Raw genomic sequence first — 14,106 nt, 5'->3', positions numbered from 1 at the left:
TTTTATCAATGTCTGCAAAAAGAAGACTTTTATAAAAAATAAAAAAAAGTTCCCATTAGCTTTAAGTACTTTTAATTTCGGTTGTATTATTTATTTGTAATTTATATATTAAAAGTCAAAATTTTTTTGATTAGGAAACATTTTTCATACGAAATAAGTTTTTCTTTACTTATAAAAATTTTTTAATAAAGAGTTATTAGCCGAAAAAATTATTTAGAAATACAGAAAAGTTTTTCAATATGAAGTACTTCGCAGCCTATAAATTAATGCTACGCAAGTTTAGTTAATTATTAATTAACTCCAATTCTATTTTTTTAAATAAAAATTTTATAAAACGATGCAGTTCTGACAAAAGTGATATTTTATAAAGATAATATATATATAATTTGATCAGAAAAAAATTTAAAGTAAAAATATATTCATTTGAAATTCTTCGTTTAGTAGAAAATTACTTTAAAATAAGTTGACTTTTTTTATGCTAACTTGCAAGTTTTTTTTTTATTTTGTTAAACTGGAAAAAAAACGCTGCGATTTACTGAAGAGTAAAAGAAAAAGCAAAAGTAATGTAATGTCAAAAAAAAAAAAACAAAAATATTTTTCTTACTGCCAAAATTTATATAAAAATTTATTTGAATAGGCCAATAAATAAAAATTAACTATAAACATATATTTTGAGTTAATTGATAAAATTTTTAAAACAATAAAAGTAAAATTACTAGTCGGAAAAAAATTCAGAAGTAAATTATTAAACGTAATAAGTTTATATGTATTAAACATTTTAAAAGATAAGATAAAATTTAAATCTACAATTAAAGATATTTTAAATAAAAAAAAAAGAAACTAAAAGCAGTTTAAAAAAATTGTAATCGTTTTAATATTATAGACAATAGCAACAAAATTTATAAAGACGAGGCAAACAATTGTTTTCAAAAAAAATAGAATTAAGTAATGGCTTATAATAAAAACAAGTAAAAAAGAGCCAAATAAAGAAGTAAAGGAAATGATATGCATTTGTATATATAATAACTTTTGTTCAAAAAAAATTTATTAATAATAGAGTTTCGTAAAATTGGAGGCAAGCAAGTGAATTCGAAATTTAATAGTAATTAAATAGTTATAAAAAAATAAAGTTTACTGCTAAAAAGTTAAATTTACAAGAAATTCGTTATATAAAATTTAATAGTACTGAACCAAAAATAAAAGTTAACAAAAAAAGTTAATAAAAGATTTTTAAACAAAAATACTGAATTAGATTAATAAAGTCGATTTATTAAATTAAATATAAAAACTAAAAACCGTTAAATGCAAATTTAAAAATATTTTCATTTACAAAGCGAATTTAAAAAAAGTTCATTATAAGTTATTAATTACTTTTTATAAAATAAACCTTTACAAAATTTTTGAGCAAAAAAAATATTATAAAAGTATACAAGCAAATTATTTTTATTTTTTTTATAAAAATTAATATTTATTTTGTAATAATAAATAATAAATAACTAAAGTTTTTTCTAATGCAAACTATATATATAAATTTAATTTTATTTAGTTAAATTTAAATTCACAAATAATTAGGTGATTTGTAAATAAAAATACAAAAACAATATAATATTAAAATTTTAAATAAATAAAAATAATTAAAAGTAAATCAGATTAAATGAAAAAAAGATGGACTATTAATAAATTATATATCGTATAATTAGATTAGTTATTACAATACTAATAAAACATTTAAAAAATAAAAAGTAAATCAGATTAAATGAAAAAAGATGGACTATTAATAAATTATATATCGTATAATTAGATTAGTTATTACAATACTAATAAAACATTTAAAAAATAAATTGAATGTTTATTCCTATTTCAAATTCACTAAGTAAAATAATTTTTTCTATAAAAGTAATTAATTTGGTAAGGCAGATAAGAGGGGGTGACACTAAATTAATATCTCTTATATTCAAAATATATTTAATTACAGAATAAAATCTTTATATGAAATTCACTATGGAGATTAAAGATATTATAGTAAAGAGCTTGCGTTCAACTGAAAGTTTATTTTTTACTCCTAATGTCAATTTGCAAGTTAAAAATTTTAAAAAAAAATTAAATAAAAGGTTAGAATTTAACAAATATATACTGCGTTTTTACTAATAAGTAGATATAGAAATATATGTAAATATAAGTTAAAAAATTTATAATCCAAATATCAAAATATTAAAGTAAACTATAAATTAGTTTTGCTATCTCACATAAGGTAATAAATATTCAACAAAACATAGTGCTAAAAGTTAAGTTATAAAGTTCCCGTCCAGATTTTAAGAAAAACTACATAATATGGGTAAAAACTTCTTAAAGGCCTCTTTCTCGACTAAAAGTATGTCAGAAGTAATACTCCTAATGACTGTATGCAAGATGGAAAAACCATCAAGTTTATAAACAATAGTACGAGAAATCGGCAAGCGGTCTACCAAAAAAAATTAATTGATAGTTATATAATTACAATAAGAAAATAAAGTAAAATAATATATTAAAAAAATTTATTTATATTTGGATTTTATTAAAAGATCGGACCATGAATAAGGGCTCATCGATACAAGCATTGCTTTGGAAAATTTCAAGGTATAGAAAAACCTTGGTAAAGCATGATGCATAATGATAAATTTTAATAAAATTATCTATTACCATATAATCTGACTCACCAATTAAAGCATTTAATATGGGCTTCCGAAATCTTTTTTAATAATGCGTTAAAATACATAAGTAGCTTCAGGTACTCATATAGTTTAAGTTAACAGGTTGAATATAAAGCGAAAAGACTGATCTAAAGTAAGCTATTAGTTAAAAACGAGTTTATTACTACTAAAATAGTAAAATAAAAGTTATTATAATTACTCACTAATAGATAAAAAAGAAAGAAGTTTTTACCTTAAGCAAAGATTCCTCCACTCTCCATCTACAGCTTATCTCGATAATAAAACAGCGAAACATCAGACTGAAGAATTTCTAAAGTCGTGTATAATACTCGACAGGAATAAAATAAAGTAAGTCTTTAAATATGTTATAAGCCTAAAGCAATATACGTAATTGGAAGAGTTAGTATATTTAAATACTCATAAACGATAAAGAATGGAAGAAGTTAGGGCTAGAATTCAACTCTCTAAGAATTTGAAGGGACTGTGCCAAACGAGCTTCATTATAAAGATCTTTTTCAGTTTTTAATATTAAACATTTTGATGCTCTCTCCAGGTCCCATCGCATGACGAAAATAAATGAAAGGTAACTAAGTTTTAGAAAACTAACTTCTAAAATGCAAGGATGGGTAAATATTAATTAGCTCAAATGCAAAGTTTTTTACCAATCATAGTCATGGATAAAGTTTTGCTCTAAAGAGGAGACTAGTTGTTAAAATTATACGCAGTCTTTTTAGTAATGTAAGTTTTTTTACTATAAGATTTAAATGTTCAATCTTCTCTAAAACTGTCTTACGAATTTAAAAAAAAATAAATTTTTAGTGACATTGTTAAAGGTCAGTGGATTTGTTCAAAGCTGTTCCGGCATGATTAGCCAGCACAGACTCCAAAGTTTATAAATTTTAGAAACTATATAAAAGAAAGTAATGCTAATTTTATTACATTTTGCCATTGAAATGAGAACAAAGAGGCATTTCTCTCAAACCCATACCTATTAATTCTTGACGTTTCTGTTTCTTCTTCTTCTGCAGCAAAAGTCGAATTCGTTTCGATAGTGGCTAATGCGCATAGAGCTTTTCTTCAAGCACATAAAAGTTTAGAATGCTTAGTAGTAGGCAGAAGGAGTGAAATAGTAAATAACTCTAATAAAAGCAGAAAAGAGGCTTTGTCTGGGCAGTAGACTACAGGCACAAACCCGACGGAAGAGGACTCTGCTCAGCCAAAGACATACGTCTCCTGTTTGTTACTGTTCGAGAATTAATAAATATTAGTTTCTGAATAATCTGATTTACTTGTTAAGCTTTGTGAGTGACTAGTGCTGCCAAAAAAATAATACACCACCCTGCCCTTCTGTTCTTTTTTTGAAGATTGAAAGCCCATTTCGAGTTTTGAACATATAATATGTCACCGATTTCATTCAAACTTGATATTAATTTAAGCAGACCTTAGTTAGCCTCAAACATATAGCAAAAGAACGTAATTAATTACGCTTGCGAGTAATTTCGATAAAAACAACTAACATTCACCTTAAACATTTTGCACTGTAAATTTGCATTTTATTGGCCCACCGCGGTAAGGCAGAGTTAATAGATTTACGTATGCGTGACAGGTGTTTGTTGCTTGCATTAAAACGATTAGATTTCCTAAAATAGCTTAAAAAAAGCCATTTTCAGAAACATTGAACTCTTTTTTAATAAATTTCGTTCAGCACTGGTTTATGACACATAGCACATGTGAAGGATGTATGGTTATTAATGTTTATTATGTATTTGTAGAATTAATAGCCCAAAGGTAACATTTCTTGGATCTATTAGAGAGAAAATATGGCTAATATTATAGTTTATATTATCCTTAAAATATAGATTTAATAATGTACCAATATTGAAACTTGGTTGTCCTTAAACTTTAGATTAATGCAACAATATTGAAACTTGACTATTCCATTACATCTGACATTATTATTACTTTGCTATTCCCCTTTAATAATATAAACTATTTAGCTTTGCAAACAAAGCGCATTCTTCTCGTTAAAGGAGCAATGAATCATAAAGTAATTTATAATTCCCCCCCCAATCAATAGAGGGGAAGAACTTTGGGAAGTAACTGATCTTTAACCATGCTGGTAGTAAGCCAGTGCTATAAATAAATAAAAATAGCACCAAACGTGCATGGTCATCGTAATTATGAGTTTCTAATTAATTCTGCGTTACTAAAAAAGGCCTTATAATGTGTTAAATTGTACGAAAAAACCTCACTAATTATTAACCGCACATTTTTAAAATAGAATAAAGACATAAAATGCTTCAGATTTATTTTAGTAAGGCGAACATAAAGGCTTTATGTCATCACAAATTTAAAAAAGATAAATAAAAAAGAAAAAAGGATGAACGATGCTGCTCTTAAGTAATGCACAACTTGGTAAGCGACCTCTTTTGTAGGAAGGGCCACATTTCCTAACCTTCAATATGAAGAGGGGAAGCTTAAGCAGGTGAACAATAGGTATTACAACTGTAGTAGTTAAAAGTACTAAAATAAAGAATAAAAGAGCGTGCCTTACCCTTTTTTTTCTATCGCGCTTCTTTCTTACTTTGTGCCTGAGATACAAAGTTATAGTCTAAATAACAAATCTATAGAAGGAAAAAACAATAAGTAAATATTTTGGTGAAGAGAATTATATCATATTTGTAGAAATCACCGTTTTTACAATATAAATATTTTTTAGCATAGACTGGTATATAACCCTATCTCGTCTTCTTAAATTAGTTAAAAGAAAGAAGTAAGGGACAAGTTGGTACTCTTTTTAACAAAGTTAACGTGTGCTTCAACGTTAAACGAATGTGAAGGGATAAAAATTCCAAGTTACACTAAGTAGTTATTATCAAATACTTAAAAAAATTAGACTAAAATTGTTACTTTAGTTTTTTTTAAGTTGCATCACAATTGTACTTAAAGAAAATCTTCATTTCCAGTGTGCAGCGACACTCTTTCCTTTTGTAAAAATTAAATTAATATGTACCTACTAGAAACTCTTTTTAATTTTGTAAAACTAGTCACTTATATTTTTATGTTGCTTCATCAATTAAGTTGGCTGAAAGAAAAGCATAAACTTAGTTTCTTTTTTTAATAATAAATACATAACTTTAGTAATGTACGCCTTGTAAAAATAATCAGATTTATGACTGATAACGTCATAATATATAAGACTGAAAAAACGAGGCCGTAATACTAAGTTCAGCAGTAGTGTTATAAGGACAACTTTTCAGCTACTATTGCCAGTAAACCAGAAATTTTGTGAAGATTTTATATTAAAAATATATAGAACCGCTTAAATTTCATGATTAGTCAACATCAAGACAATTTTCTTCAAAAAAAATTAAGCGTGCGTTTGTTAATATATTTAAGACAACACTTAAAGTTGCGCTTCTAATAACATCCTTTCTACAGAAAAACGCTTTCAAAAAATTGAATTTTCTTTGTTTTTGTACTTATTTGAAGCCATTAACAAAAATGTACCATTAATAACAACCCCTTAAATGTTAAAAGTAAACACGCCCCCGTTTGCATAAAAAAGGTCTTAGAGCTGATTGGTGTATCTAATGAATATTTATACCCTTTCCTAGGCGTGACCAATTTACTATTCCATCCTTTCTCTCTCTCCTTTAGCTTTATTGCGCCGCAAAGCTAATGCCTCGCAAGTCTTCGTCCCGTGCAGCATCTCGTACTGGTATACTTATTATTCTTATATGTTTATTTATTCTCTTCACAACTTTTTCATCACTTTTCAAGTTTTTATTGACAATATCTTTTCCCTGTAGCTTCCCGCCCCGCACTTAGACCCTTGTCTGCTCCTGTTCGCTCTCCTCAGCCGTCCAGTTTACCATCTCCGGCGACTGCACCCAATTCCAAGGGTAGAGGCATTATGACAGAAATCGCCTCCACTGCTGCTGGTGTGGCTGCAGGTCACGTCGCTGTAAGATTAGCATTATTTGTGATCCTTACCTTTTTTAAATTTTTTTTATTATAGGCTAATGCTATCAGTCGAACGTTATTTGGGTCGCCAAGTGAGCATTTTCAGCCCGCTCCAATTCAACCAGCTGAAGCATTACAGCCTTCTCAGTCTCCCGATTCTCAGGCTTGTTATCGATTTCAGTGAACTTCTATGATTTTCATTGCGATAAATTTTAATAGGGCCCTTGCGCAGAGGAATATTTTAACTTTATCAAGTGCATGAACACTTCTGGGAATGATCTTAGTTATTGCCAGCAGTTTAATGATATGTTCATGTCCTGCAAACGACAACCCAACTTTTGTAAGTTTTTTTAAAAAACTTTTATATTATTAATAATTTATTTTTAGATTAACTATCAGCGAAATAGAAGTTAGCTGAAGCATAAAAATAAAATTTTATTAAAAGTGCGACTGTTTATATTTTTACTTATATTTTGCCTGTGGTATTAATTTTTATTTATTTCTACAATTGTACATAATTGAATATTTTTATAAACAGTTATTGCTTTGATTTGTGCTATAATATAATTAAGGTTTTTAAGGTCTTTTATAAGAGTCTACGTAGTTTTGTTAGTGTTTAGCTTAATCTACTTATTCGAATTACCCGCCCGGACAAGTATTTGCAGAGCCAATAAATAGTTATGTTATAAGAATTTTGTTCATGCAACGACGCCTAGTATTGTTTTTTTAATATTAAATTCCTTTTTATTACTTCAGTTGGAGAAACTGGTATTAGTTGGTTTTTCTTAGCACTGCAGGATTATAAAAGTATATTACAAATCTTTTAGAGAGAGAATTTTATACAATGACTTGCTTACTAAAGCTGCTATGAAACAATTTACACGATTAATAGCCAATCGTTCGTTTGCAAGGTATACTTTAGTTAATATATGAAGTGGGGAACGGGATTGTCGGCGAGAGATAAACGGACTGCTCACAGGGGGGCTACTGCTACAGAGCACTTTCTTTTCCCTTTTACAACGCGGCGTTGTGAGTTACTTGTAAAAAGCGCTCTTAAATCTGTCAGACTTGTTCAATTTATTTCTTGTGTTCTTTTTAATTGCTTTATATCGCCTGTTTAAAGAAATTTGCTGTGGGGTAGTATGTATATTCTCAGAAAACGTGCCAGCTGTTTGGAATTGTAATAGTCTTTGTGTTAATAAATTTTTATAGAACAAGTGCTTGGTCTTTTTTTTTATGATGGCAATCTCGATAGATATCACTGAAAATTGATGTAACGGGTTAAATACCGAAAACCGTTATACCAGATCTAGAATTACCGTCGTAGCTTAGCTGTTGGAGCAAAGACCCCGCAAACTCGAGTCTTGGTCTCGATACCTCTTGGCGCTACACCCCTTTTTGGTCTTGGATGGCCGCATATCTAACCTTGTTTTAAAAATTCGATTCTGTATTGTCGTTTTTATTATTATTATAAGCCAGAAAGGGAAGGTTTTTTAATAGAAGCAATCAAGTTTATTACGGATAGAGTAGAGTAAGCTTCTCCTAATTCTCTAGCTTAATAAGTTATTTAAAGCCCTCGCTTACATTTCATTTGACTTTGTCCTGTTAGAGACTATAATCCCCTAGGTTTTTCGTTTTTAGTGCGGTCATTACTCTCTTTTACCTTAGTTTTTATGAAGTTATTTATAAAGTAATTAAATGAGAAGAGGTGTCCGTTTCGTTAAAACTTAATTTAGTGAAATTTTTGGTATATTAACAACTAAGGTGAGTATTGTGTGTGATTTATATATATACTTAACAACTTGACTTTATACCTTTTTTAAAAAAAAGTAGTATAGCTTTTTTTAGTTTAAAACTGACAAATTTATGTCTGTCAAAGGGTATGATGAAATTATTTGCTTTAACTAATATATTTAGTTAGGAGATTTGAATATCGGCTTTTATAGAGTAAATATATGTTGAGTCTAATTTTTCTTTGTAAGGTTGATTTTACCAAAACTGTCTTTAAAACTATCAGTTACATAATACAGTAGATTGTATATTATAGACTAAATTTTATTATGTTTATAATATAGATTTATAAAAGATTCAGCACTGTTATAATTTATTTGTTAAATTTAAGGGCTCCTGTAGAGCGCTACAAAACAGCCGAAATTTAAAGAAAGAAAGTAAATGTGCTTGAATCATTTCATATATATAAATATAGCAATTTGTTTTCGGAAGCTAAGCCCTCTTCTGTACAGTGGATAAAGGGTTATTTTAAAAAACAGTTTAAACTAACGCCACTTTGTGTTTAACTAATACTCAAATTTTGCAAAGACCTGAAGGCTTTATAGAGTTAATATATTATAAAAGATTTATATATGCCAATTGCTAAAGTAAATTTGGAAAGAAACTATTTACAAAATCACTGTTAAGAATTGGCAAAGCCTTTTCCCACTAAAATTTTGGACAAATATCTTTTATGTAACATTCTTCAACTTATTAACTCATGTCAAATAGTTTTCATAAATATTCATTAATATTTTAAGTTAAAAAGGGTTTGTAACGATTTTTGATATAATATATATTGTTAATTTGGTACCAATAAGGCATTAAATATAATTCCAGTATTTATAACATTATGGTAGTAGTATACTGTTGGGTAAAATAGTAATAGTTTGTGTAATTAAATAAATTTTAGCATGACTATAAAGGAAGCAAAATGTTCTCGTGGCATACCAGGCCAATATTTTGTTAAATTCTTTTCGCTTACAAAAGAAAAATTGAAAATTACCGAAAATAGTAAAGTTAGTATCTGCTTAGATTGTTAAATAACAAAAGTTTTAGTTTTTTTTTACTTTAATTAAGAAGGGTGTCTTCTCTTTATTAGATCATGCAAACTTGTATACTACTTTAATCGGTTTCATAATATTAAAAAGTCCCAAACTTAAAATGTGCTTTTATAAACATTTTTAACCACGAAGGCGAGGTCAATCTGTATAACGTTTTTCTCATTATATATGTTCTAATAACAGTTAATCTTTTATTTGAAACACTGGTAAATATATTAATGATAACTTTCATATATATTAAATAACTTACGCTTTATTGTTTTTGCTATTGCTGAGGTGCAACTGAAAATTTTGTTGATTTGAAAAGGGTCCTCGCCTTTTTTTAGTCTGCTTAATTAGTATTATTACAACAAGCTTTAAAAAAAAGGAAAATAAGAGATGATCAGGTTGGGATAAATAGTTGGGTACGATGAGGCTTTTCTTAATACAGAGTGGAATTCCGCATTCTAGCGTGAAAAAGCTGTTTGTTTCCTAGTGCTCCTACGACTACCAAGCTAACGACTTAGCTGCAACGTGGAGAAATATGGTGAAATTATGAAAAAAATTACCTTCAATTAGAAATTTTCTTTTACTCTATATTTTTTTTTAGCGGCGTAAGTTACAAGAACTTAAATTACTAAGCTAATACCCGAAGAAACCACAATTCTTATTATATTAATTGATTAAATTCAAAAGTTTTAGCTATAACTTCTCTCTACGTAAGTCTAATATTAGTTTTGTGGATACAAAGAAAATAAGTAAAATAAAAATATTATTTAATAGTAAAAGAGGCTCTTTTAAAAATTACCCAAATAAGTTTGAAAATACTTTATATGGCAAAAGTATATGAGTCACAGAAGCCGGAACTTATGCGAGAAAACCGCTTTACTACTGTTAAATCTTCCACCCTCTCCAAAAACTTGTGTGTTTTACCTTAAAGGGGCAGAAACCATATGTATTAACCCCTTATAAGTTACTGGTTACTATGTTTACCACTTGTCGCTTATGTTTCAATTTACAAGAGTAGGTCTATGGAGATAGACCCTAAGCGAGAGGCTCGCTCTCTGAAACAATCTCTGGTAAGTTTGAGTACATGTTCTAAAGGATTAGGCAGCAACCAACAAAACATAAAAAAGTGGTAAATCTAGTTACCAGTGAATATAAAACAAATCTATTTTGAGCCATAGAATTTTGCCCGTTAAAGAGTTAAGTTTCATCACTTAAGGTCAGCGTGTAAGTACTGTAGTTAATGATCAAACAAGAATACCACGCACTGCTATTAAAAATTCAGGCAAAAAAGGCAACCGCTCTTTACAGTGAACTTAAAGTATATGAGTATGGTATTTATATGTAAGAGCAGGGACATGACGGAGAACTTTGTTCTACCCATAAATAACCATTTAAGCCATAGCAGTGGAAACTGTAGACTAAACTTTTATCCATAACTTCTCAACTCTCACAAATAAAGACCACGAGACATAGAGTAAAACTCGGGGGCGTTTTGGTTGTTAAAAAGGGGCATGTTTGAAAAGCCATATAGCAGTCATGCTAATAAATGCTCTCATCGGTACCATGCCTTATCCCGATAGCGCAGTCGTAAGCCTGACTTCAGGCAGCACTACATTACAATTGCATAAAAAATACTTCGCAGGTCGAGGTAATAGCTTATTAACTCTAAGAGTGTATCATGGGTCTCTAAATGTCTTAAAAATTAAAGCGTAAGAAAACCTGTGGCAACCCCTTTCTATGATTATTACTGTGTTAAATGAATGCCCGATCAGTATAGCAAGGCAGAGAACTCCGCCAAAGCCGCTGAAGGCCTACTAGACCGAGGCAGCCGCCCACATAAATGCATCTTGAAGCCTTGGCTAAGAAAAATAACGCTTTTTCAGTGGCCTAGGGACAAGGTTGGTAAGATCTATACTGAGCAAAACCGAACTTAACAATGCCCCTTCAACTCTAATTTTAAAAAATAGTCATCGGGCCCCCATTAGGGACGGCTTCGAATTACGTTTTTGTCCTAGACCATTTTTCCTGTGACGGCATATAAAGTGAATAGTGGTGATAAAACTGATAAACGATAACACATCCACGATAGCCAGTCGTCCCCAAGAGAAAACATGGCTTAAAGTCAAAGAGTGGTATGGATGTAGAGTTTCTTAATTGTTAATGCACGAGGTTCCAGAACAACGTCGCAATATTTAAAGAATGAAATCAAATTAATCGGCAAGCACCCGTTGCAAGACATGGTAAACAATCATGTAATCCACCACTCTCTTGAAATTCATGTGATGAAACAGGTGACTGAGGCGATTAACTGGATTGTGGATTTCATCATGTTATGCCAAGAAGTTCAATAAAATGACGATTATTAAGGGTTGTGCCCACTGTAGTGTGCTTAAAACATTTTCCTACTGTAACGACCACTATCTTCTCAGCTCCTGATCAAACCTCATGTATCATCGGTACATGAGAACCCATTAAAGTTCAGTACTTCGGCCATGGCACCATTGAATTGGTCTTCAAGTGCAGGAAAGTCTAAATTTCTATTGTTAAGCCGCTACCATGGCCTTACGTGCAGGATAAAGTTGATTATTTTTTTAAGTAGAAGGCATGGAGAGGAAATGACATCGGTCAGACCTTTTTTAAAATCTCCAACACAACTAGTGGCTTGAGCATAGCTGAGGACAAGTATTTGTCTATTTTGATAAGGAGGACCGCTCTATTTGGCGCTGTTTCAACCGCTGCCGGGGCTTCACCGCATAACATCCCTGTCCCCGTGGTTAAGTATCTAGATTCTTACTTTGGATTCGCAAAAGTGGCTCCTTGTATGTTTTCTTCATCGTTTATCCTCCAAAAAGCGTCGTTTTTGTATTTCAACTTTCTTGCTGTGCCACCAGATGGTAACGGATGCGGTACAAGATGTTTTTAGCCCAGAAGATGACGAGTTGGAATTTGCCAAGGACGTATCAAGTCTGTAAAATAAACACTTTTTTGTTTAAATTCCGGATCCTTATTTCGTTTATCGCTCTAGTAGTTTCATTGTATGATTATGCTTTTCCATTGTTTTTCTCTTTTTTTGTGTGGGGTTATATGCATTATTATAAAATACATTTCATTGGTAGTACGCTTGTACTGTTGGCATCTGTTACAACGCACAATAATGTTGTCCTTGCCGTTCTTGGCCAACTAGACAATTTAATTGATGGCGTGTGCACGCACCACATTGGAAGGTTCCGGCCATATAATAAGCGGGGACAGTTTATCTAGGAGACATTTGTATTGATGCTAATAACAATGTTGCCTGCGGTAGTGAGCAAGAAGGCAGCCAATAAATATTGAATACCTAATGTAAAGCTATCACCAGAACTCAACGCTACTCATGGAACCTATTATGGGTACTTTAAAAACAGAACAAGGCAAGAGGTGTTTCGTGACACAGCAAAGCAAGTAGAGCACGCGTCGAAACCCTTTTTAAAACTGTCAGACGCCACAACTAGTAGTGGGGTAGAGGTAATCCTTTTTGAAGAAGCTGAATTTGTTTGGCAAACACTAGTCTGCATACTACTTGCTCTTCTACAAACGCCTTGCCTTTCAATGTCGCGTGCTTAATTCAGGTGCAGAGAAGAGTAACGGCGTCCTCCACAGCTCTGGGCATGTGACCAAGGCTGGAACGTTCCGTGGTCGATTAGTTAATTGTTGGGCTTTTAGTACTTAAGTCAAGGATTGAATGTGCCTAAAATACGGGATAACGAAATCGTTTACTGTATATTAAAAATGTATACTAGCACTTGAAGTCCTGGTTTCTAAAATTTAATATATTAAAACCGGATATTCACACGTGGTGTTTACTGACTTAGTAAATTATGATCTATCTGGTTCGAATATTGTCTAAATAAAATCCTTGTACAAACTTAAAAAATTGATAGGCTTAAATCTGTCAACTTCTTATAACGTTCTATTAGTTTTATAAAGGAGATATTAATAATGGCTTGGAATTTTCTTGCTTCCGTGTTAGTTTGGCAATTCAATTAAATTTAGACGGTTATTAAAATTCATAATATTATTTTTCCTTTTAAATTAAAAGATTGATAACTGATAATATTTATAAAATTTTTTAGTGGCACTTTAACGATAACAATACAACTTGTTAGTTCAAGTAAAACACAAACGGGGTCTTTAATATAACAACTGTGCAATTACATTGGTATGTCTTATTTTATTTTTCAGTTTTATTTAAATGAGTTTCTATTTTAGTCTTGAGATAATTGCAACCTTTAACCCACTTCTCGTAGTTCTTACGATTTAATTATGCGCCATAATTATATATTATAAAAGGAAGGTAGAAACAGAACTTAACCGAATCACTTCGCACTTTACCCGGAAGGTTTTTAATCCCTCCAGCAAGTACTTTATTTGTAGTTTTATACACTGCTTCCGCACGCGCATATAAACATGTTTATAAGTGATGCCATTGGCTTTCAAATGGTATGTACATCCAACTTTTAGTTGGATGCGCATTTTTCGTAATGTACCAATAGAGCTAATATAGCTAAAAGGCTCATAGCGAACACAAATTAAGAAAATTTAAAGTTGTCAACGTTAGGGGTACTTCCTGTTTAAATCAAAAAGTTCTT

The 14,106-nt window shown here is 30.4% G+C and overlaps 1 protein-coding gene across 1 annotated transcript; it reads left to right on the top strand.

Annotated features, from left to right (window-relative positions):
* Nucleotides 1–6,332: 6,332 nt before the first annotated feature.
* LOC135121572 (coiled-coil-helix-coiled-coil-helix domain-containing protein 10, mitochondrial-like) lies at nt 6,333–7,111 on the top strand. The gene is made up of 5 exons (XM_064045874.1): nt 6,333–6,411; nt 6,503–6,657; nt 6,712–6,819; nt 6,876–6,996; nt 7,044–7,111. Exons 1-5 carry the CDS (start codon nt 6,372–6,374, stop codon nt 7,046–7,048), a joined length of 429 nt encoding a protein of 142 aa, XP_063901944.1. The 5' UTR covers nt 6,333–6,371; the 3' UTR covers nt 7,049–7,111.
* The last annotated feature ends 6,995 nt before the right edge of the window (nt 7,112–14,106 follow it).

This window comes from Zophobas morio, unplaced genomic scaffold (assembly GCF_036711695.1).
Source record: "Zophobas morio isolate AGI-343-1 ecotype UQ-CSIRO unplaced genomic scaffold, CSIRO_AGI_Zmor_V1 ptg000626l, whole genome shotgun sequence".
In the NCBI taxonomy this organism is placed as follows: domain Eukaryota; kingdom Metazoa; phylum Arthropoda; class Insecta; order Coleoptera; family Tenebrionidae; genus Zophobas; species Zophobas morio.
Note: the sequence above shows the minus strand (reverse complement) of the source record. Positions and strands in the feature narration are given on the sequence as shown.